Source organism: Lipotes vexillifer, unplaced genomic scaffold, assembly GCF_000442215.2.
Source record: "Lipotes vexillifer unplaced genomic scaffold, Lipotes_vexillifer_v1.1 scaffold395, whole genome shotgun sequence".
In the NCBI taxonomy this organism is placed as follows: Eukaryota; Metazoa; Chordata; class Mammalia; order Artiodactyla; family Lipotidae; genus Lipotes; species Lipotes vexillifer.
Window position 1 is genome coordinate 4301808 of NW_006797390.1, and position 24755 is coordinate 4326562.

A 24755-nucleotide genomic window follows, 5' to 3' on the forward strand; every position below is an offset into this window, starting at 1 on the left:
TTTTTTTTTTTTTTTTTTTTTACTTTTTTAGATACTAGTTTTTATAAGATTTCTAAACAGGTTTTACAATTTTTTGTAATTCAATGAAAGACTCTTTAAATTCTGTGGTGCTTTACAATTTTCAGAAGTTTCACACAACGTTTTTTTGTTTTTTTTCTTTTACATCTTTATTAGAGTATAATTGCTTTACAATGGTGTGTTACTTTCTGCTTTATAACAAAGTGAATCAGTTCATATACATATACATATGTTCCCATATCTCTTCCCTCTTGCGCCTCCCTCCCTCCCACCCACCCTATCCCACCCCTCCAGGCGGTCACAAAGCACCGAGCTGATCTCCCTGTGCTCTGCGGCTGCTTCCCACTAGCCATCTACCTTACGTTTGGTAGTGTATATATGTCCATGCCTCTCTCTCGCTTTGTCACAGCTTACCCTGCCCCCTCCCCATATCCTCAAGTCCATTCTCTAGTAGATATGTGTCTTTATTCCTGTCTTACCCCTAGGTTCTTCATGACATTTTTTTCCTTAAATCCCATATATATGTGTCAGCATACGTGATTTCATAGAATCCCATAATAACCCTTTATTTTCCCTACCTCTGTATTCCCCACCCCCAATGGTAACCTTAGTTTGTGGGTGTGTGTTATAGGCCATTTGGGATCTGATAAACATGAAAGACATTCTCCCCTGGAAAATGCCCCCGTACCGGGAATTTGCATGAGTTCCGCGGTTGGCAGTGCCACCTTGCCCACCAGTGGACTCCAGATTAATAGCACCCGACGTAGCAGACTCAAGTAATAGGTGGGCAGTAACTGCTGTTCGCTGACGTGTGACTACTCTCCCTGTTTTCCCGAACAGATTGCCCTGACGTTCTCCATTGTCTTCGGGGTCATTGTCTATCGCATCACAACTGCTGCTGCTCTGTCGCTCAACAAGGCCACACGCTCCAACGTCCGGGTGACTGTGACGGCCACGGCGGTCGTCATCAACCTCGTCGTCATCCTCATCCTGGATGAGATTTACGGCGCCGTGGCCAAGTGGCTCACCAAAATCGGTACCATGTCACCACATTGCATGTTTGCCCCGGGCCCCCTTGAGGTAGTCAGTTCAGTGTGTGCAGGGTTTTGGGTGCCAATGACCCAACATAAGAAAAAGGAAGTCCAGTGCACTTGGAGAAATGAGGAGGTGCAGGGTGTGTCCTTGTAGGGCCTCCGCCCTGGCAGGAATCCTTCCTGGAACATTCTCGATCAGTAGCCCAGGTTGATGGCCTTGTTATCCCCCAAGATTAATCATGGGGTCAGTTCTTTTTAGCTCAGCCTAGAAGCAAGAGGTGTTCAACACTTCCTGCTAAAAAAAGGCAGAGTTTCAGTTCTCCTCATTTTCCCAGCAGTGTTTATAAAGTTGGGAAAGCTTCTTGACACTTGAGCCCAAGAGGGTCTTATCTATCCCCATGTTGTCAGAGGTCCCAACAAATCCACGCATTCCCCAGGCCCTGAGCAGACTTCAGAGAGGTGTATCAGGCTTCCCAAGCTTCCAGCCAGCGAGAAAAATGCAGTGGCCTCAATATTCAGACATGTCATTTGAGCCACAGGCTACTGTTGCTTGAGCACCACTTTCTGTCACTTGTGCTAGACGTCAGGGTGGAGGGCGAGACCCTTTCCTCACTGCCTTTATCCTGGGTAGCCTGGAGGCATCTTTCCCTCGCTGAATCCAGGGACCAGCAGTCCCAGCCTCTCACTCACCTCCGGGGAGTTGAATTAATGATGGGATGTCTTTACTGTACTAACCAGTTGGAAGCGGACACTTGACAGGGTAACCCCTCTTCGAGAGAGCCTTTCCTGGAGGCTCAGAGAATCAGGAAAGGTTTCACTAATGCCAGTGACTCTTTCAGTGCCTTCCCTGGCGTGGCTGCTACTCACGGTGGGCACTGACTTTGGTTTCTCTGTGGATGTAGGCGACTTACCGTCTGGCCGTTCCGCCGTCTTTGGGCATGTGCACGTTTACATAGAAGTGTTATCTGTGTTCCTTCATACGTTTCTTAAGAAAAGTGAGCAGAGAATTCCACTTCAGTGTGTTTGCTGGGACACAGGATTCCGTGGAAGCACTTAGGACGAATATCCCACACCCCTGGGGGCTCAGGAGAGGCTCCGGGTGAGGGCATCCAACGGAAGAGCTTGGAAATAAATGGACATGGATGTCAGGCATGTGCGTGGGGAGGAGGGGCTGGGCAGGAGGGGAGGAGGGCTCCCGGCAGAGGAACCAGAATGAGAAATCCGTCACTGAAGGCTTGGATCTGACCCATCAGGATCAGGAAAGGCGCAGGGAGAAGTGGAGTGTGGGCTGGGCTGGTACGATGGGTAAAATTGGGGGGTCTAAAATCCAGGGAGCCAAAGGAGCAGAGCTCAGCAGGTGGAAGAGAACACGAAGCATGTCCAGGATGCCCGGGGAGCCCATGCGGTGGTGCTCAAGGGTCCTGGCATGACCAGGGCACAGCATGGTGGGGAACTGGGCCTGGGGAGTTGGCTGAGCCCAGATATTTTGGTGGAGGACCTTGAATGTCAGGCTGAGGACTCTGCCTATTTTCACAGACAGTGGGAAAGTATTTGCTGAAGTTCAAAGGGGTATCCAGTAAAGTACCATCTTACTGGCCTGATTACCGAACCAGCTGAGAAGTAAGGCAAAGGCAGATGGAGACCAAAGCTGAGATTTCACCTTTAAAGCTGAAAAAGGCTGCATTGGAGGAAGCAGCTTAGCAGGAGAGCCATAGAAGCTTCCTAATCCAGAATCCAGACAGACTGGCCTCCCGGTGGCAGGCAGCAGTGGGCAGGGCAGTCCTGCAGTTCTTAGGACATTGGAGGGGGTGGGGCACGGGACTCAGAAGAGCCCCTCCTGCAGGCCGTTTGCTTCCCCCATAAGGACAGAGCAGATGCCCCTGTTACCTTCCACACCGACCAATGGGCTAAGCTCTTCCCCCTTCTCTCACCCGGGAGGACCAATGGGCTAAGCTCTTCCCCTTCTCTCACCCAGAGGAGAAAGGAGTGAGGTGGGAAGACAAAGCAGGGAGTTACAACTAATCACACTCCCTTCCATGGGGGAAAAGGCAGGAGTGCAAAGAAATGCCCTCCATCCCCTGAACAGCTCCCAACCTGACACCGCTGTGGGTTTTTTTGTTTGTTTGTTTTCTTAACATCTTTATTGGAGTATAATTGCTTTACAATGGTGTGTTAGTTTCTGCTTTATAGCAAAGTGAATCAGCTATATGTATACATATACATATATCCCCATATCTCCTCCCTCTTGCGTCTCCCTCCCTCCCACCCTCCCTATCCCGCCCCTCTAGGTGGTCACAAAGCACCCAGCCGATCTCCCTGTGCTATGCAGCTGCTTTCCACTAGCTAGCTGTTTTACATTTGATAGTGTGTATAAGTCCATGCCACTCTCTCACTTCGTCCCAGCTTCCTCTCCCCCTCCCCATGCCCTCAAGTGCGTTCTCTACGCTGTGGGGTTTGAAGAGCATGATGGGCTGGTGGGAACTGTTTGCCAAATGACTCCAGCAGGATGCCACAGAGTGGAGGGAGGCGGGGGATCTAGAGTAAAGGAGACTGTTGAGTGTGTGGGCAGGAAGTAGGGAGAAAGGAACCGGAAATCAGTGATGATGCAGCAATGTCTTCTTGCTGTCCATCTGTGTTACATTATTCACTTATCTTGCACAGCTCCAGACGGTGGTAAAGATCCAAGATAGAGTGTCGACAATCAAAAACTCATTAACAAGTATTTAGTGAGTCCCTCCCACGTACAAGGCTAGGCAGGTTCTCTTTGTCTTGGCCGTGAAGCCCTTTCCACACCATGAAGCTGTATCCACTGTTTCTAACAGCTCCCCGTTCCTCACCCAAAAGTTCAGACTCCTCCAAGCGGTTAAGCCGATGTCCCGTGGTCCGCACGACAGTCTGCGCGCCAGAAAGGAGGTGAAACTCTAACAAGTGCACTTTGTTCTTTGTGGTCGCGATACTCACTCACGAAGCATTTTTACTCATCTTAAAAACGAATTTGGTTATATCCCATTTCATCTTCACAAACTACGTGTGGTCAGCAAGGGAAGTATTCCATCCTCATTTGACTAAGGTTCAAACTCAGATCCTGCCCCTAAAATGCCAGTGTCTTGTGCAGTTTTGATGTGCGTTTCTCACTGTCTGGACTGGTGTATTGGTCTCTACCCTGGACCCCACGTGGGCATTGCTTGGGTCGTTGCTCTTGTCTGTCTCAGACTGGATGTTTCCAGAGGGCTCAGAAGGTGTGTTGTATTGTGGAAGGACCACAGAACTGGGGAGTCCAGTGGGGAGAGCCATGAGTTCTAGCCCCGCCTCCTCCTCCCTCCCCCACCATCTGTGTGGTGTTGGGTGAACAGGGAACTTTGCTGGACCAAGTTTCATTGATGCTTCCTTCCTCGTTGGCCTCCTTCCTGTCTGCTGACCATCACGCCCATCTAGACTGTTGTCAGAGCCTAATGACTGACTATGCCCTTGTCTTCAGCCTCTTCCTGGAGCCCTCAGTCTTGGAAACCCCACCCAATCAGCCTTTCTCAAAGGATGCACTGGGGATGCATCCCTCCCAGTCGGGCCCCACAGAGAGCTTCCTTGCACCCTTAAGTCAGATCCAAACTAGCATCTGAGAGGCTCTCAACCACCTTCTTCCCAGTGTCTGCTTCCATCCTCTCCGACCACTTAACTCACAGTCACCCCCCATCACCCTGTGCCTCGCTCAGGCTGCAGTAACCCTCAGTGACCCTCCCCTTAAAGGACCTCTCGAGGTTGCCTCCCTCGTGAATGGTGTGACAGGCCTACCTGCAGGCAGAGGTGTGGTTTCAGAGCCCCCAGGCCGCCACAGGGACATAAAGCTGTGGATAAGGCCACCTGATAGACTGAGGGTCCTGCCAAGCTTAGGGGCTTCCTTTGCCATTCTCACACTGGGTTTAATACCCGTCTGGCTTCCTGCCCCAGATCTCCTGATGGGTGAGGAGGCGGTGACCACGTGCTTTGCTCACCAGGTGCAAACAGCTGGTGTAAACAACTCCAGTGAGTTCCTGAGTGTTTCCTGCAAAGTTGGATGATGGAAGACCCATTCCCTAGGAGGTCCCTCAACAGGCCCTGGTGTCAGGCCTATCTGAGGTCTGTTCTTGCCACAAATATTTGTGACAAAAGACAGAATTTGTTAAATTCCTTGAGTGTGATTAGTGATAGATAAAGACAGTAACTGTCTACCTGGTGGCCAGGATAACAACAGTCATGGGCTTGTGGGTGCAAGACACGCTATCATCTGGAGGCGATGCAGTCCTGGTGGTGCAGGGACTGAGCTGAAGTCTGGGGCTGGGGTCGGGGTGTCTCTGGGGAAACAAAGATGCTTTGGGACCTTGTTGGCCAAGGCACGCTGTGCAAAGTGTGTAGCCTGGTTCAGCAAGTATCAGTCGCTGACATTTGTGAGGATCTCAGTGAACGGGTGGGACAAGGACTGTCTTAGTCCCTAGCGATCTGTTCTTTCCTGGAGGGGCCACAGGGGATTATAGGGAAAGGATCCAGTTCCTGGAAGAGGAAGCAAGCAAGAGCTGGGCAGGACATTAGGACACCAGACACCCAGGCAAACAGGATGGGGCTCGGGCATCTTGGGAGGCCAGGGTCTGAGGTAAGACGACAGGGGTCACCAGGCAGACCAGCTCAAGGTGTGCTTCTGTCTCAGTCTGTTCAGGCTGCTATAACAAAATACCATGGACTGGGTGACTGATAAACAACAGAAACTCATGTTTCAGACTTCTGGAGGCTGGAAGTCCAGGATGAGGGTGCCAGTGTGGCCGGGGCCTGGTGAAAGCCCTCTTCTGGGTTGCAGATGGCTATCGCCTTGCTGTGTCCTCACGTGGTGGAAGGGGCGAGGGAGCTCTGTGGGGGTCTCTTTTATAAGGGCACTAATCCCATTCATGAGGGCTCCACCCTCATGACCTAAGCACCTCCCAAAGACCCTACCTCCCAATGCCATCACCTTTGGGGGTTGGGATTTCAACATGTGAATTTGGGGGAACACAAACATTCAGACCATTGCAGCTTCCTACTTGGGTCAGGGCACAGGGTACACTGTGCCCGTGAGGCAATGAGCTTCCAAGCCCAAGCTTGGGGAGTATGATGTCTAGTGTTCCTGAAACGGTTGGGTCTTGTCATGACTGACATAGGCATGGGTCCGACTTGGCCTAGAATGGGCCCCATGTGCACTCTAGCTCCAGGCAGAGTTGGGAAGGCAGGGCTGACACCAGGCTTCTCAGCTGAATAATCCAGCTGCCATGAGCTTGTCTTTGTCAGTGTTCTCTGACTCCAGCTTCTCCCCCTCCTCTCCTTTCAAACTCTGCAAAGTGCTGGCTTGTGTGTGGGGCTGTATGATTCATCTTTACTCTGCACTGAGCCTCTCCTAGTTACAGGGTTGGGCTCACTGTGTGTACCTGGGGCACAATTATCGTGTCAAATCAAAGCCTCCAGTTCTTAGGAAGAGGCTGCGTTTGTGAGTTGTTTAAATATTGCTGATAACCCTGCTCCTGAGTGTCGCTACCGAAGCGGGGGCAGGGAAGTGACAAAAGGAGAGATGGGGAAAGGATCTGATATTACTGACACCCGTTGTGTATCAGGCACCGGCGGGCATTGTATGTACAGTGTTTCACCTAATTTTCACGTTAGCGCCCGGAACTGGTTGTTTCTTTCAGTTTATTTATGAGGGGTCTGAAGAGGTTTAGAAACTTGACCAAGACCCATAGTTAATAGTGGTGTGCACACACACACACGCGCGCGCGCACACAGCCTGTGCCAGGCCCCGTTTATGTATACTAGTATATTTAATCTTCAAAATAGCCCCAAGGGTGAGGGTGGTCTCAACCCTCCCACAGGCCCAAGATCCTCTGGCTGTGAGTGGTGAGGACCCTGGCCTTGGTGTCCTTGCTGAGACCACAGCGCCCCACTGCCTGGTAATACGTAGCTGTCCTTTGGCCTCGGGAAATTCTAAATGTGTTGGGAAAGCAGAAGAAAGCACATCAGAGGCCCCAGAAGATTTAAAATGCGACGCGCCCACCCATGAGCACATCAGGTCGCTGGGGTGGGGACGTCCTCTGGGGATAAGCGGGGAGACAGTGGGAGCCAGCCCCCCGTGCAGGCCCGCAGGCATGAGGAGACCTCCGCACGTTCGCAGACTTTGGGGTCTCATGTGCTTTATTAAATTTAAAAAAAAAAAAAACACACACAACCTTTTTTGGAAGAATTGAAGTCCCACCAGGAAGTCCTGAGTCTAGAATTGTGCATCCAGTTCTAAGCCATCCTCTGCACAGGCTGCATCTGACCACTGAGGAGAGAAGAGAGGGAAGAAATGAAAAGGAGGGGGAAACTCAGAACCAAAGGCCGCCGGGACATCACAAATTCTTTAAAGAGAAACATTTTGGGTATACAGGGATGGATCTAATTTCCCATCAGATGTGCACGACGTGTGTTTTCAGAGCGCAGGGTGAAGGGCTGCTTTCTTGGCTCTGAGCACTGGGGCAAGGGGAGTCGGCTTCCCTGCGGCCTAAGCCTGCATAGGAGCGTGCTTCCGGAGCAGGGACCCAGGTGGATGCATGTGGGTACGTGTGGATGCATGTGCATGCATGTGGATGCGCGTGGATACGTGTGGATGTGAGTGAATGCGTGTGGATGCGTGTGGATGTGTGTGGGCTGGTCTGAGACCTATGCCTTCCGGGTGGGGAGACCACAGTGCCGGCAATTTGAAATCTGGCTTCGAGTCATGTCTGCTGGGTTGTTTTCCTGGTCTGCCACCAGCTCCTGACTGCCTGGGTGGCCTCCTGCCCGTCCCATCTGGGAGGCCAGGGGAAGGGTGTGGCCAGGGTAGATTCTGCCATTGTTTGAGGGCCCCCCTCCGTGATGTTGGCTTAAAGTAACTGTAAATGTTGTCTGGGAAGCAGAGGGGATGGTGGGAGGCTGCTGCTAGTAATGCAGAAGAGACACGAGCAAGGTTATAGCCTGAGTTTGTGGAACAATTCATTCCAGTTATATGGAACGATCATTAATAACACTGCTACTTTTATAATAGTTTAAAACAACTGGCAAGAATTCCTTCCAAAGTTGAGCTGTAACTATGAACATGTCTCTCTCATTTTTCCAGTGAATCACTGAAGCACTCATCTCTCCTTTTAGCAAGAAACCCCCATCTCTCCTTTTAGCAAGAAGTCCCATACATTCCTCTCCCTTTCTTTGAGTTTTCTGAGAACCCAGAGCCTGAATCGCTGAGAAGCAAGGGAGTCATGGTGGTCATGCTCTGTTGGCCATCGTTTCCCTCCAGGCCCCTTCTCCCGCTGCGTCCACCATGGTCTGTGCCCCGAGGCCCAGCAGATTCTATCACCAGGTACCCCACGCTGACTGGTGGCTGGGCTCAGCCAGTGGGAAGCAATGGAAGGAGCTTAGGGGGGTAGAGGAGACGGAATTGGGGCCATTTCTTCCCTGATTTGCCCTCACCTCTGGCAAAACTGTGCCTTCATTAAAATCCCTTCCTCGGAACCATCTGAGGTAAACTCTGTTTCCTGGTGCGATGCTGACCAGCAGAGGAGGGTCAGGGCAACATCCATGCTTCAACAGGGAAATACCTGGAGTATGGCCAGCCCTTCACTCCTCGTGTGTCTCATTGCTACACCACTTTGCTGCCGGATGCTGGCCTTGTCTCATCGGACAGGAGAGGCTGGACCACTGCTGAGATGGTCCCTCCACACCCCCGGTCCCAGACAGGCCACTGGTCTCTTTAAGGAAGGACCATCCTCTCCTTCAGAGGAAGCTCCATCGAGGGTCTGCAGCTATCAGGACACATAATACCTGCATCCGCATCTCCAAGATGTCATTCATCACGCAGACCCAGACTCCCTTCTCCCTGGAAATCCACCCTAGTTGCATACAGCCTGTCTTCTTAAACTTTCAAAACACAGTAGATCTGATGATACCTCGTCCCACCTCTCCTTGAGGGAGGTGACCCTCAGTGACTAGGGGGGTCCTCATCACCCCAAGTGATGCCAGCCCACCCCAGCCTTCAAAGAGGGCTCGGTCAGAGATTCTCAGGTAACCTGCTGGCATTTCTCTCACCAAAGAAGTGGAAACAAATGTACAAATGAAAAGTCTAATTACAGCGTCCTACTAACAGCAAGTGTTTGCGACCTTACACGGTGCTTCCTGCTTTCCATACTTTTGCTTGGACTTCACGACAAATGTTTCCGGAAGGTGCCATTTTAGGAGTTAGGATGGTGAGGTTCAGAAAGGTAAATCATGTCTCTGCAGGAAAGTGGGACAGAAAGGTCTTCTTGCTCCCAGCCCAGGACCTCCTCTCCCCTTGTCATAGGCTCCGCGGTAGTGCTGTAGAACACAGAGGACCAGAGCTGAGAGGACCTGGGAAATCACCCACTGCAGGCTGTGGCTTGCCTGAGGATGTGATGCCTCAGAGCTGGCCAGGTGCTTTGGCGGATGGTTCTCAAGTCACACAAAGCCCCAGCCGCCTTGGGGCATGAGGACAGAAGCACACAGGCCCAGTAAGTCAGTGAGTCTAACTTTGAACTCTCAATTTTTCCTCCCAACCTGTCACTTCCATCATTCTTCCCATCTCAGGAAGTAGGCACTCACGCGCTCTTACCAGAACCCGAGCATCCTCCTAAGATCGCTCTCTTTTTCACCCCTAAACTCGCGTCTGGTAAGTATTGTCTAGTCCTCCTTCAGACGTTTCCCAGCTCTGATCAGTTCTCACGAGCTCCCTCCTAATGCTGGTCGTGTCCCACCTGGACAACCACACAGTCCTGGTTTGTCTCTCTGCTTCCGCTTCTGTCCCCCACTCCATGCCCGCACACACACGCTTCCTTTCCTGGGGTCCTTCTCAGCATCACTCTGCCTCACCCATAAGGTGACTTCCCACTGTGTGTCCCGTGAATCTCAGGTCCTTCCAATGGCTACAGAACCCCTTCCTCTCCATTCCTCTTCCTCATGCTTTCTCGTCACTCCGATTGCCCCGGCACCTGGGACTGTCTGTTCCACCCCTGCCCCCAGCTCCGCATTCAGAGACCTCTCCTAGCCACTCCGACTACAACAGTCTTCCTGTCGCCTTTTCCTCCCCCTTCTCATCTCCCTGTGGATTCCATCAGTACTCACTGCCCTCCGACACGCCCCCCTCCCTCTTCTGGACCGTACGCACCACATGGCAGGGAGCTCATTGATCTGGCGCACGGCTGTATTCCCAGCGCCCAGTGCCTGGCACGCCATGGTCACTTGGTGGACATTTGTTGAATAAAAAAAGATAATGATGGAAAAGGTAAAAACATTCCCTTTGGGTGATCTTCCCCTGGGAAGACACCAGGGGATGGACTGAGATGGGATTACTCCACCTCTGCTCGCTGGGGGCTCGGTTTCTAGACCAGCGACTGTGTTTGCCAGATGACCTCACCGGTGTTGTGTCTGCGGTTGTGACCCGGGCACACTGACCTGTTCTCTCCCTGCTCCCTCATTGTCATGAGGAGAGCATCCCCATAGAGCGGATGGAACAGTTGAATGGGGACCCCATGTCAAGTGTTGCACAGCGCCCTGGAGTTCTCAGGGGTGCCCTGTAACAGAGCGCTGCTCTCTGTCTGTCTCCCTCTCTCTCTGCAAGTGCTTGCTCCCTTTTGTGTCCCGTTTCCTTAAAATGTCCTGTCACCTGGGGCTGGGCTGCTAGAGCACAGTAGGCCTCCCGTCCCTTGGTCTGGGGGCAGCCGTCATCTTCCTGACTCTAAGGATGGGGCCCCTTGTACTTAGAAACTCTCTAGGGCTCCAGGGGTATCTCAGGAACACCCATCCATAATCTCCAGCTCTGGGGCGCTCAGTGCCCTGGGACAATGCACTGGCTGCCTGGTTATCCAGCTGGCGGGCTTCTGCCAGGGTGATTCCTTCCCCATGGCATAAACAAGGCAACAACATCACACAGGAGGCTGGGACCACCTCCACCCCCAAACCCACACACCTGCCCCCACACACAAACAGAGGGAAGGCCAGACGATTGGGCTGTCAGGAAGCACTGCTGTTTGTAAAAGCTGGATCTGTCCTGGGGGAGAGGCAGGGAGCGCTGTGGCGCCTTTGCTTTCTGACGCAGCTTCCGTCCTTCCCAGAGCCGTGCCAGGGCTGGAACTGGTTGAAGTTCACACCTGGACATCGCCTTTTTGTCTTGTCGCCATCATTCTGTATCTGCTGGATTGTCAGGGACACCCATTAGGATGAGCTGCTCTTCCAAAATTGCGATTCCGCAGCCGACATCCTCTTGCCCGCCGTGCTGTTTCCATATGACGAGGATGGTGCTCTGGGGACTTGGAATTCTGAGCTGGCCCCCTGAGACTCGCTTGGGCTTTCATACTAATTATTTTCCAAGGCAGTTTACAGCTGGGTCATTTATACTCATATTTTTTCATGACACAATGCATCGAAGGTTTAACACTTCAAAGAAAGGGGGTTGGGTAAGGGCACCACACAGGAATTCTCTGATGGTCTCTCCTGGTCCTAGAGTCTGCCCTTTGTCCGAAATCTGCTCCAGCTGGTGGTGAGCAGGTGAAACTCTCAGATGGCCTCCAGTCAACCTGGGGTGGCTTCCTGGGGGAGGTGAGATTTCAGGAGCCTGGGGATGCTGGAGAGGGGCTGCATTCTCCCTTCTCACATTCTCTCCATGTTGACTCTCCTCTCCATCCCCGTAGCAATTGATATCTAAAGACACTTTATTTGGAGTTTTATGAAACACAAGGCTGGTCCATTTTCTCATGGGCTCGGTTTGGGACCACTCCAGATTCTGTGTCCTATCAGGGGATGGTGCCCAGTGTCCTGAAGTGCCCTAACTGTGCTGTAGACATCATCCCACCCCAAAAGGACCCTGAAGAACCTGTTCCGTTTCACTGTTGTGGGTGAGCGAGGCTCCTCATGTTGGCTGTTGGAAGAGACCTATTCTAAGATGGGCACAACATTGTAAATCAGCTAATTATACTTCAATCAAAAAAAAAAAAAAAAAAAAAAAAACAAAGAGACCCAAATTCGCGGGGAACTCCCGGGCCCCCGTTCTGTCCCTCCCCGGGGCCGCATTCCCTGGGACCCCCACCCCCGACTTCCCCAGAACTCTCAGCAAAGCACCCAGCGTGGTCGCAGAGCTTCTCTGTTGTGGGACCCTCCACTGATTTAGTGGCCTATCAAGGGGTTTGGATTGTTTATTGGAAATGCCCATTATTTATGGTGGCTCATGGCCTTAAAAGCATAGGCACAGGCTGTTTTTAGAAATAAACCTAATAAATAATAACCAGACCCATGATTTATCAGGATGGAGGAAGGAAGTCACTCATTTCCAGTTGGAGCAAAGAGCTCTGAAGGGACTGGATTCTCTTTCCAGAGAACTTAGAGGGAATTCCTCTAGGGATTGGGGGGTCTGCATACAAAGAGTTCAAAGGCAATTATAAAAGAAAATCAAAGACACGTGCCTCTCTGTACCTCATCCTTAATCCCCTTCTAGCCACATTTACAAGGTGAGTTTTCCAAATTTTTAGATCCTCAGACCTGATTACCTGAAAACTGAGGTGACCTCAGTTTTCATTTTCTTACCCCCAAAATATTTAAAATTGAGACACAAGATATTATTAAGTTATTGTTGAATTGGTTGGGCAGAGGCTCAAACTCCTGTTGCAAGTGATCCCTCCCGCCCTCCTTCCTTCCTTCCTTCCTTCCGTCCACTGAAAAAAATTCACAACCTAAAAGTTGAGCATTCTGTTTTATTCAGTGGACTTTCTGATTACTTCAGCCCGGGAGGCAGACTCTCAGGTAGCCCTGAGGGACTGCCCGGAAGAGGTGAGGGGGGAGCCAGGATACACAGGGGTTTCTGCAACAAAAACCAGGTAGTTGGACCATCGAAAGATTACTGTGAGTTAAAGAAAAACAGACAAGTTAATGAATCTAGCGATTTTCTGAGTTTGAGAAGATGCAAGAGTCCGGGCTCATTGAAATCACCTCTTTGATATGCACCTTAACTATCTAGGGTCAGTGTCCTGCTTTTCTCCGTTCCGGATGCCATTCAGGGTGCACAGTCCAGGGTGGCTGCACTGGCTGCTGACGCGATGGCTGCTCCGTCCTTTGTTTACTGATAGGCGGTGACTTTCTTCATCTACCCTCCCTCCCTCCCTCCCTCCCTCCGTCCCTCCCTTCCTTCCCTTCCTTCCTTCCTTCCTTCCTTCCTTTCTTCCTTCCTTCCTTCCTTCCTTCCTTCCTTCCTTATTCTTTACTAGTTTGGACTTCCAGTATAATGTTGAATATAAATTAGGAGCAGATATTTTTGCCTTCTTCCTGATCTTGTTGGAAAGGCATTCAGTATTTCACAGTTAAGCATGGTGTTAGCAATAGTGAGTTTTTTGTTTTCATTGTATAAATGTATTTTATCAGAATGAGGAATTTCTCTTTTGTTCTTGGTTTCCTGAGAGTTATTATCATGACAAAGTGGTAAATTCAATCAAATGCTTTACTGTGTTTACTGAGGTGATCATTTCTTTTTCTCATCATTCTGTTGATGTGGAAAATTACATTGCTTGACTTTCACATGTTAAAACAACCTTGCATTCCTGAGGTAAATTCCTTTTGATGATTTATTATCCTTTTATCAACTGCTGGAAAAGGTATGCTAATATTTTTATTAAGTATTTTGTGTCCATGTTCATGAGGAATATTGATCTGTAATTGTTTTCCTTCTTGTCACGCAGCAGCCTCCCTCATCCCCCTCTCTGCCCTTCCCCCTCCCAGAGCCCTGGCTCTCGCCTTTTTTGGGTCCTGCATCTACCTCCAGCACCCCTGCCTCTTCTCTTAACTAGGGAATCTAACTCTCTCTGACTGCTCCTCTCATATCTTCATACCGTTATCCTGCTCAACAGACAAAGGTCCCTCCTTAGGCTTTGCCCTCCTTGTCATGGGACAGGGAATTTGTAGTAAATGACAAATACTTCAGTATTTACTGCTTCCAAATAATGTTGTTTTCATGTCACGTCATGTCATTCATTAACTCAATAAACAGTAGAGTACTATACATCTGACACCAGCTGTGGTCCTCCCAGAAGATGTTATCTCTCTGACCTCACTCATTGTGAAAAAGCCATCCAAACCGTACATGGTGGGGGCGGGTGGGATGGGGTAGGGGAAGGTGATGAGGTTAACAGCCACTTCGGGGTTCAGAGTATGAGATCTTAAGACCGAAAGTGACCTTAGTACTCGATGGCAGGCACTTCCACCTGGGCCTCAGAACTGTTTCCTTTAGTCAGAGCGAAAAGAGTCAGGTTGAAGGAGTGGATGTGGATCTGGAGCTCGGGGAGGGCGTGATGAGTATAAATCAACAGGGTGGTCCTGCCTCTTTGTAGGGCAGGATTTGTAGCAGGGAGGGGAAGGCCTTCTAGGTTAAAAGTTTGAAGGGGCTTTGCTAACATATGTAAATTAAAGAAGAGCTGGCAGGAGTGGCAGTGTTAACCATAAATGGTGAGTACAAGGCATTATCCAGAGGCTTACTGGGCTCGGCAGTGCGATTGCCCAGCACTTCTTTCCATGGAGTCGCACATGTGTCTGTCCATGTTTGGCAGGAAGGAGAAAACCACAAAGCCATCTCTTGGCTGAGGGATATCATGGTAGACTTTTCCAACCTCATCTCCTGTAGAATTAATGACGATGTCTCCAGACTCCCTAGCAGGCAGTGCTATTGCCAGAATTGTCTGGAGGACCTCAGAAAGCTTGGTGGGGACAGAGGATCACCTACAGGTGATCTCTGCCAGCAGAATCCTCTTGCCAGGAGGATCACCTACCAGCCACGTTCTCGGTCGACTGGTAGAAAGTGATCAGTAATCACATGGCAATGATGCCTGGAACCTCAGGAGGCTAGTCATGTGCACAGACATCCAGCCTGTGATGGCCCAGCTGTGCTGTGGAAAGAAGAGCTGCTGGACCTGCATGATGGTGGTGATGATGATGGTGGTGACGATGGTGATGATCATGATGATGATGGTGGTGATGATAGTGATCATGGTGGTGATGGTGATGATCATGGTGGTGATGATGGTGGTGATGGTGATGATGATGATGATGATGGTGATGATGGTGGTGATGATGATGATGGTGGTGATGGTGATTATGATGGTGATGGTGGTGATGATGATGGTGATGGTGATGGTGATGATGGTGGTGATGATGGTGGTGATGATGGTGATGATGATGATGGTGGTGATAATATTGTGATGGTGATGGCTGTGATGGTGCTGCTGCTGATGTTTAGGACGACATCATTTACTGAGGTCCGCTATGTGCCAAGCACCTGGCCGAGTGCTCTATGAGCATTCCCATTGTGTCTTCAGGGCAACCCTGTGAAGGAGGTATCATTATCCTTTTTATATAACTTCCCTTCTCTAATTACATCTAGCATTTGAACTCAAATATGTCTGATGCTAAAATCTGCTCCTACAGCCATCTCTGTAGCAAAACAAAACAAGCAAATCATCCCTCCCCTCAACACACAGCTGAGAGGGGCTGGGAGCTCTGGGGGTTCAGCATGGCCTGCCAGGGCCTCTAGGACTGTGTGCCAACATCAGTGAACTCAAGTGGGTTTTAGGATGGAGGGGAGATTGGAGAATAAAGAAGTTTTCAGTGTCGCTGGCTCTCCAGGACTGACCCCGCATTTCTCATTTCTCATGGGGACCAGGATGAGAAACTCTTCACTTTCCCTTCTTTTAGCCTTAGGGGAAAATCAAGGCCAGGATCACAATAGTGATGGTAGTCACTAAGTTCCTCATTCTCAAGCCCCCTCCCAGGGCCACAGGGGCTCATGTCTGCCTGGGGCAATCTCCTTAGACAAGCTTTTACTGCTTCTTGACTTCTGTTCACTGGTTAACAAGCCTTTCTGTCAGGGATGTTTGTTCAAGTAAAGTCTCTGTAGAAGTGGCAAGTATGCAGGTAAAAGCTGAATTCCTCTTGATGAAGCAAGGGTGGTGGGAGGATGTTCTGCTTGCCCAGACCCCTCTTTGAGGAGCCCAGTGTGAAACCATTGCTTGCGTGGATAAGTGGAGGGCAGCGGAAAGAGACAGGTGATGATCGTATGTATGCTTGGCCTTCTGTAGCCTCATGTTACCTGGAAGACCGTTTGGGCCCTCCCAGATGAAGTCAGCTCTAAGGTGCGAGAGAGGGGGATCTCTTACTTTCTACTCTGAAGGAGTAAACTGACACATAATGGCTCACGTCACAGGGTCACAACTCTGGAGAGGTGAGAAATCTGTCTCTCAGTCTGATCTGCTTTGCTCTTCTCTTTCAGAGGTTCCAAAAACAGAGCAGACATTTGAAGAGCGCCTGGTACTCAAGACTTTCTTGCTAAAGTTTGTCAATGCCTACTCACCCATCTTCTATGTGGCCTTTTTCAAGGGGAGGTGAGTATCTTGGTGCCATACGTGGAAGGGCAATTGGTCATGAAGACTGAGCCCTCCACTGGAGTCAGCCTGTCTCCACTGTCAGTTTACACCCTTGGCCCCATTCCCCACTCCCTTTGCCGCCTGGCTTCACTAAATCATTTTGGATTAGCACCTTCAGATTCTGTTAACATGGGAAACTGCAGTGATTCGGCTCTGGGCTCTGAAGGGTTAGTCTTAGAGTAATTTGTGTCTCTCAACTTGGAGGCTGTGACAAGAGGGAATTCCATGTCTAGCCAGTGGCTCTTAGATCTTGCAATACAGGTCTGATGGCAACTACTCAGAGTTAGGGTGGACTTCACAGATTAGGAGCACAGTCTCGCACAAGACTGCCCTTACCTCAGACAGTACTGCAAGCTCTGGGGCTCTCAGGCCACTGATGGGTCTGCCCAACTGGCTACAGCCACTAATCCCTTGGGTTTGATAATTCACTAGAACAACTTATAGAGCTTGGAATGTGCTATTCTTAAAATTATGGTGTTATTATCACAAAGAGATACAAATCCAAAGCGACAGACGGGAGAGGCACGTAGGGTAAGGTCTAGGAGCATCCTGAAAAGAAGCTTCCATGTCTTCAGGATGTCCTCAGCATGTCAGTTTCCTGGCACGTCAATGTGCGTCACCAGCCGGGATGCTCGTCCAAGCTTCAGTGTCCACAGTTTTTGCTGGGGTCCTGTTATACAAGCATGATTGAATGAATCATTGCTCATGTGATTGAACTCAATCTGAAGTCCCTCTCCCCCAGCTGGGGTCAGGCTGCTTTTACTGGGCTCAAAGCCCCAACTCTCTGATCACGTGGCTGGCCTTTCTGGCACTGGCCTCCCCATCCTGAGGGATCTCATTAGCATAAACTTAGGTCTAGTCCCAGGGTCCCACCATGAATAACAAAGACACTCCTATCAGGAAATTCCAAGGGTTTAGAGGCTCCTCCCAGGGATCAGGGACAGTGACCAGTCATGTTCTTTATTATATAACAGTCCCGGGTGTAAAATCGCTTCTGATAAGTAGTGATTGTGACAGTCTTGGCAACAGCACAGTGTAATCTGCAGTAAGTGCCGTAAAAAAGGTGCAAAGGAAGTGTTAGGGGAACACTTAATTATGAACAGAGGCAGGGAGACCTCACCAAGGAGGAAAGTCAAGCTGAGCTTCAAATGGACGAGTAGGATTTCAATAGATGGGTGAGGGGACGACATTTCAAGAAAGTGGGATTCTTCTGATGACCTGTCTGGTTCCATGGTTGGCTGGTACCTCTCTGCCTCCCCCATCTGCTCAATCTTCTTATCCCCCAATAAAATAGACCCTTAGGTCTTAGAAGAGAAATGAGGCAGGCTTCTTCCATTCCTCTAAGTATTTTCAGTAAGAAGTCTGGATTTTTCTTTTCTGGTCCCAGGAATCTCCACTTGCAACTTTAGTCCATCTTGGCCTTCATTTTCTGGGAAATCAGACGCCCTCGTGGAGGAATTGCAATCAGAACTCGATTCTTGACACGAGCTGAGGGGAGAAGGTGCAGGACAGTGCACTTAGAGACAATCCAGATTTCGTCGTGTTTAGGCTCTGAAATGATCACACACACACACACACACACACACACACACACGAGTGCCCCAGCCCCGTTCCAGACCCAGCGTCAATCCCCTGCCCTTGGAATTTGACCACGTTAAGAGCTATGAATGAACTTATCTACAGAAGAGAAATAGAGTTACAGATGTAGAAAATAAACTTATGGTTACCAGGGGGTAAGGGGCAGGGAGGAATACGTTGAAGATTGGGATTGACACATACACTACTATATATAAAGCAGATAACTTATAAGGACCTACTGTATAGCACAGGGAACTCTGCTCAGTACTCTGTAATGACCTATAGGGGATCTGTAGAATCTAAAAAAGAGTGGATATATGTATATGCATAACTGATTCCCTTTGTTGTACAGCAAAAACTAACACAACATTGTAAATCAACTATATTCCAATAAAAAGTAAAAAACAAGAGGTGAACCCTATGTGTCATGGGTGATTGTTAGCTGATAATGGGTACGACCTCCTTCCCGGTGATGAGCACCCACCCTGGCCAGTCCTTCCAAGAACAACATTGGGCAGTGGCTGGTCCACTCAGAAGACACGCCCTCAGGCAGTCCTGACTCCCTCTCTCTTCCCCTAACTCTTCCCACACTTCTCCGTTTCAGGTTTGTGGGCAGACCTGGAAGCTACGTTTATGTGTTTGACGGTTACCGCATGGAAGAGGCAAGTAGAGCCACTGGTGTTTCATGCCCGGCTCGGCTAGTGGTTTGTAGGTGCCCCTGCCACCCCTGCCGCCCCGCCGCAATCCTTACCGCCTCCACAGGCGGGCTTAGTTCGCGCCCTTTGCCTCCTGAGCTCCACCTGGTCTGACCGCCCCTTCCTTCCTCCTCTCTTCCTGCAGTGCGCCCCTGGAGGCTGCCTCGTGGAGCTGTGCATTCAGCTCAGCATCATCATGCTGGGGAAGCAGTTGATCCAGAACAACATCTTCGAGATTGGAGTCCCGTGAGTAATGAACTCTGCTTACCCCTCTCCTTGCTGCCAGCGCTGAGCCCGGCAGTGCCAGACTTCCAGCAGGATCTCGTGGTCTCTCCTCTTCTAAGGCAGATGGACTCTCTACTCCTCTGTCCACTCGCCAATAACTTCCCCATGCAGTAGGGCCCCTCCCACAAGTCTTGTTTGCCAAGCCAGTTCGGGATGTTGGAGTCTCAGAAGGATTAAGCACTTGCTTAAGTGCCCCTAACAGAAAGTGACAGAGCTGTGAATCAGGCACCTCTGACCTCAAAGTGCATCATGCTGTTTTAAAAAAATTTATTTTATTTTTGGCTGCTTTGGGTCTTCGTTGCTGCACGCAGGCTTTCTCTAGCTGCGGCGAGCGGGGGCTACTCTTCGTTGCGGTGTGCAGGCTTCTCGTTGTGGTGGCTTCTCTTGTTGCGGAGCACGGGCTCTAGGCGCGCAGGCTTCAGTACTTGTGCCGCGTGGGCTCAGTAGTTGTGGCACACGGGCTTAGTTGCTCCGCGGCACGTGGGGTCTTCCAGGACCAGGGCTTGAACCCGTGTCCCCTGCATCAGCAGGCGGATTCTTAACCACTGCGCCACCAGGGAAGCCCCATCCTACTTTTAATGCTATGTCCTCCTGTAACCGAAAGTGGGGTCCGGCTGCTCGCCGCTCAAAAGCCAATAAAGAGGCAAGGTTGGTGGAAAGGAGAGTTTGCTTTGTTTTGGATGCCAGCAACCGGGATTGGGGGGGGAGGGTGGACACCCGTCCAAAGGCCGAAACACCCCGCTCCTACACCCAGTGGGCAAGAGCTTTTATACGTGGAGGGAGGGGGCTACGTGCAGAAACAGCATAGTCAGCTCTGGCAGTCATCTTGAAATTGGCCATTGGTGGTCTGACCAGCGTTATCTTGATTGTTTCAGGTACACTTAATCTTCAGTTCCAGGGTCGGTTTGTTCCCATTTCCTTGAGGCCAGTTCTCGGAATTGTGGCAGCTTATGTCATGGCTACAGCCTGGTCATCATATAGTTAACTCTTCCACCTGGTGGAGGTTTCAGTGTCTATAAGGCAGCTCACAGGATATGGCTCAGAATATTATCTACAGCCCTTGAGGAGGAACTAAAGGTCCTTGACTTTGCTTAATGACTAAATTGTTATTACTTGTCCTCCTTTGACTGTTTTGCTTTGTTTCTGAATTTTCTCACTTCTCTGATTAAACTTATTCTTTGGCTAAAGTTTTTCCACAGACAAAAGGCAGGCTGAGGACATGGGGGGCAGGGAACATAGGGTCCTGCTCCATTTCACTCCCAGTGAACAAGTAAAAGAGGCGTGGAGGATGAATAGGAAAGATTGAAACACAATGTAATCATTTAGAAAAATCTCTAAGGAACTGTGGAATATATGATCTTAGGAGGGGAAGGATGCATAGCTGGTGAAACAGAACGGATTTTCATGTGGATTGTTTTCCCTCCCCTCCCACGTGGTTTTTTTTTACAAAGACTTCTTTCATTAGGTTGTTTGTTTTTTATTAACATCTTTATTAGAGTATAAATTGCTTTACGATGGTGTGTTAGTTTCTGCTGTATCACAAAGTGAATCAGCTATACACGTATTCATATATCCCCATATGTCCTCCCTCTTACATCTCCCTCCCACCCTCCCTATCCCGCCCCTCTAGGTGGTCACAAAGCACCGAGCTGATCTCCCTGTGCTATGCAGCTGCTTCCCACTAGCTATCTATTTTACGTTTGGTAGTGTATATATGTCCACGCCACTCTCTCACTTCGTCCCAACTTACCCCTCCCCCTCCCCGTGTCCTCAAGTCCATTCTCTACGTCTGCGTCTTTATTCCTGTCCTGCCCCTAGATTGTTCAGAACCATTTTTTCTTTAGATTCCATATATATGTGTTAGCATATGGTATTTGTTTTTCTCTTTCCGACTTACTTCACTCTGTATGACAGACTCTAGGTCCATCCACCTCGCTACAAATAACTCAATTTCGTTTCTTTTATGGCTGAGTAATATTCCATTGTATATATATACCACATCTTCTTTATCCATTCATCTGTCCATGGACACTTTGGTTGCTTCCATGTCCTGACTATTGTGAATAGAACTGCAGTGAACACTGTGGTACATGACTCTTTTTGAATAATGGTTTTCTCAGGGTATATGCCCAGTAGTGGGATTGCTGGGTTGTATGGTAGTTCTAGTTTTAGTTTTTTTGGTATGTGTGTATCTGTGCGGTATGTGGGCCTCTCACTGTTCTGGCCTCTCAGGTTGCAGAGCACAGGCTCCGGATGCACAGGCTCAACGGCCATGGCTCATGGGCCCAGCCGCTCCGCGGCATGTGGGATCTTCCCAGACTGGGGCACGAACCCGTGTCCCCTGCATCGGCAGGCGGACTCTCAACCACTGCGCCACCAGGGAAGCCCTATTTTTAGTTTTTTAAGGAACCTCCATATTGTTCTCCATAGTGGCTGTATTAATTTACATACCCACCTACAGTGCAGGAGGGTTCCCTTTTCTCCACATCCTCTCCAGCATTTATTGTTTGTAGATTTTTTGATGATGGCCATTCTGACCAGTGTGAGGTGATACCTCATTGTAGTTTTGATTCGCATTTCTCTAATGATTAGTGATGTTGAGCATCTTTTCCTGTATTTGTTGGCCATCTGTATGTTTTCTTTGTAGAAATGTCTATTTAGGTCTTCTGCCCGTTTTTGGATTGGGCTGTTTGTTTCTGTGGTATTGAGCTGCATGTGCTGCTTGTATATTTTGGAGATGAATCCTTTGTCAGTAGCTTCATTTGCAAATATTTTCTTCCATTCGTAGGGTTTTCTTTTCATCTTGTTTACGGTTTCCTTTGCTGTACAAAGCTTTGAAGTTTCATTAGGTCCCATTTGTTTATTTTTGTTTTTATTTCCCTTTCTCTAGGAGGTGGATCAAAAAGGATCTTGCTGTGATTTATGTCATAGAGTGTTCTGCCTATGTTTTCCTCTAAGACGTTAATAGTGTCTGGCCTTACATTTAAGTCTTTAACCCATTTTGAGTTTATTTTTGTGTATGGTGTTAGGGGGTATTCTAATTTCATTCTTTTACACGTAGCTGTTCAGTTTTCCCAGCACCACTTATAGAAGAGGCTGTCTTTACTCCATTGTATATTTGTCAAAGATAAGGTGACCATATGTGCATGGGATAATCTCTGGGCTATCCATCCTGTTCCATTGATCTATATTTCTGTTTCTGTGCCAGTAACATACTATCTTGATTATTACAGCTTTCTGGTACAGTCTGAAGTCAGGGAGCCCGATTCCTCCAGCTCTGTTTTTCTTTCTCAAGATTGCTTTGGCTATTCGGGGTCTTTTGTGTTTCCATACAAACTGTGAAATTTTTTGTTCTAGTTCTGTGAAAAATGCCATTGGTAGTTTGATAGGGATGGCACTGAATCTGTAGATTGCTTTGGGTAGTAGAGTCATTTTCACAGTGTTCATTCTTCCAATCCAAGAACATGGTATATCTCTCCATCTGTTTGTATCATCTTTAATTTCTTTCATCAGTGTCTTATAATTTTCTGCATACAGGTCTTTTGTCTCCTTAGGTAGGTTTATTCCTAGGTATTTTATTCTTTTTGTTGCAGTGGTAAGTGGGAGTGTTTCCTTATTTTCTCTTTCAGATTTTTCATCATTAGTGTATAGGAGTGCAAGAGATTTCTGTGCGTTAATTTTGTATCCTGCTACTTTTCCAAATTCATTGATTAGCTCTCGTAGTTTTTTGGTGGCATCTTTAGGATTCTCTATGTATAGTATCATGTCATCTGCAAACAGTGACAGCTTTACTTCTTCTTTTCCGATTTGGATTCCTTTTATTTCTTTTTCTTCTCTGATTGCTGTGGCTAAAACTTCCAAAAGTATGTTGAGTAATAGCGGTGAGAGTGGGCAAACTTGTCTTGTTCCTGATCTTAGTGGAAATGGTTTCAGTTTTTCACGATTGAGAATGATGTTGGCTCTGGGTTTGTCATATATGGCCTTTATTATGTTGAGGTAAGTTCCTTCTGTGCCTACTTTCTAGAGCGTTTTTATCATAAATGGGTGTTGAATTTTGTCAAAAGCTTTTTCTGCATCTATTGAGATTATGATATGGTTTTATCCTTCAATTTGTCAGTATGGTGTATCACATTGATTCATTTGCATATATTGAAGAATCCTTGCATTCCTGGGATAAACCCCACTTGATCATGGTGTATGATCCTTTCAATGTGCTGTTGGAGTCTGTTTGCTAGTATTTCGTTGAGGATTTTAGGTTTTGGGTCATCATGTTTTCACTGTCATTTATTTCTAGGTAGTTTTGGTTTCCTATTTGATTTCTTCAGTGATCTCTTGGTTTTTTAGTATCATATTGTTTAGCCTCCACGTGTTTGTATTTTTTTACAGTTTGTTTCCTGTAATTGATATCTAGTCTCATAGCGTTCAGGTTGGAAAAGATACTTGATACAATTTCAATTTTCTTACATTTACCAAGGCTTGATTTGTGACCCAAGATATGATGTATCCTGGAGACTGTTCCATGAGCGCTTGAGAAGAAAGTGTTTTTGGATGGAATGTCCTGTAAATATCAATTAAGTCCATCTTGTTTAATGTGTCATTTAAACCTTGTGTTTCCTTATTTATTTTCATTTTGCATGATCTGTCCATTGGTGAAAGTGGGGTGTTGAAGTCCCCTACTATTATTGAGTTACTGTCGATTTCCCCTTTTATGGCTGTTAGCATCTGCTTTATGTATTGAGGTGCTACCAGGTTGGGTGCATAAATATTTACAATTGTTATATCTTCTTCTTGGATTGATCCCTTGATCATTATGTAGTGTCCTTCTTTGTCTCTTGTAATAGTCTTTATTTTAAAGTCTATTCTGTCTGATATGAGAATTGCTACTCCAGCTTTGTTTTGATTTCCATTTACATGGAATATCTTTTTCCATCCCTTCACTTTCAGTCTGTGCATGTCCCTAGGTCTGAAGTGGGTTTCTTGTAGACAGCATATATACGTGTCTTGTTTTGGTATCCATTCAGCCAGTCTGTGTCTTTGGTTGGAGAATTTAATCCATTTACATTTAAGGTAATTATTGATATGTACGTTCCTATTATCACTTTCTTAATTGTTTTGGGTTTGTTATTGTAGGTCTTTTCCTTCTCCTGTGTTTCCTGCCTAAAGAAGTTCCTTTAGCATTTGCTGTAAAGCTGGTTTGGTGGTGCTGAATTCTCTTAGCTTTTGCTTGTCTGTAAAGGTTTTAATTTCTCCATCGAATCTGGATGAGGTCCTTGCTGGGTAGAGTAATCTGGGTTGTAGGTTCTTCCCTTTCATCACTTTAAATATGTCCTGCCACTCCCTTCTGGATTGTAGAATTTCTGCTGAAAAATCAGCTGTTAACCTTATGGGGACTCCCTTGGATATTATTTGTTGCTTTTCCCTTGCTGCTTTTAATATTTTTTCTTTGTATTTAATTTTTGATAGTTTGATTAATATGTGTCTTGGCATGTTTCTCCCTGGATTTATCCTGTATGGGACTCTCTGACCTTCCTGGACTTGACTGACTATTTCCTTTCCCATATTAGGGAAATTTTCAACTATAATCTCTTCAAATATTTTCTCAGTCCCTTTCTTTTTCTCTTCTTCTTCTGGGACCCCTATAATTCGAATGTTGGTGCATTTAATGTTGTCCC

At 48.2% G+C, this 24755-nt stretch overlaps 1 protein-coding gene across 1 annotated transcript in view; it reads left to right on the forward strand.

The window, feature by feature from the left end:
* The window catches only part of ANO2 (anoctamin 2), a 335332-nt gene that overhangs the window by 254656 nt on the left and 55921 nt on the right, over positions 1-24755 (forward strand). The window contains 4 exon segments of the mRNA XM_007469512.1: positions 859-1054; positions 16372-16483; positions 18708-18765; positions 18944-19044. Of these exon segments, the coding sequence (XP_007469574.1) occupies positions 859-1054; positions 16372-16483; positions 18708-18765; positions 18944-19044 (467 nt within the window).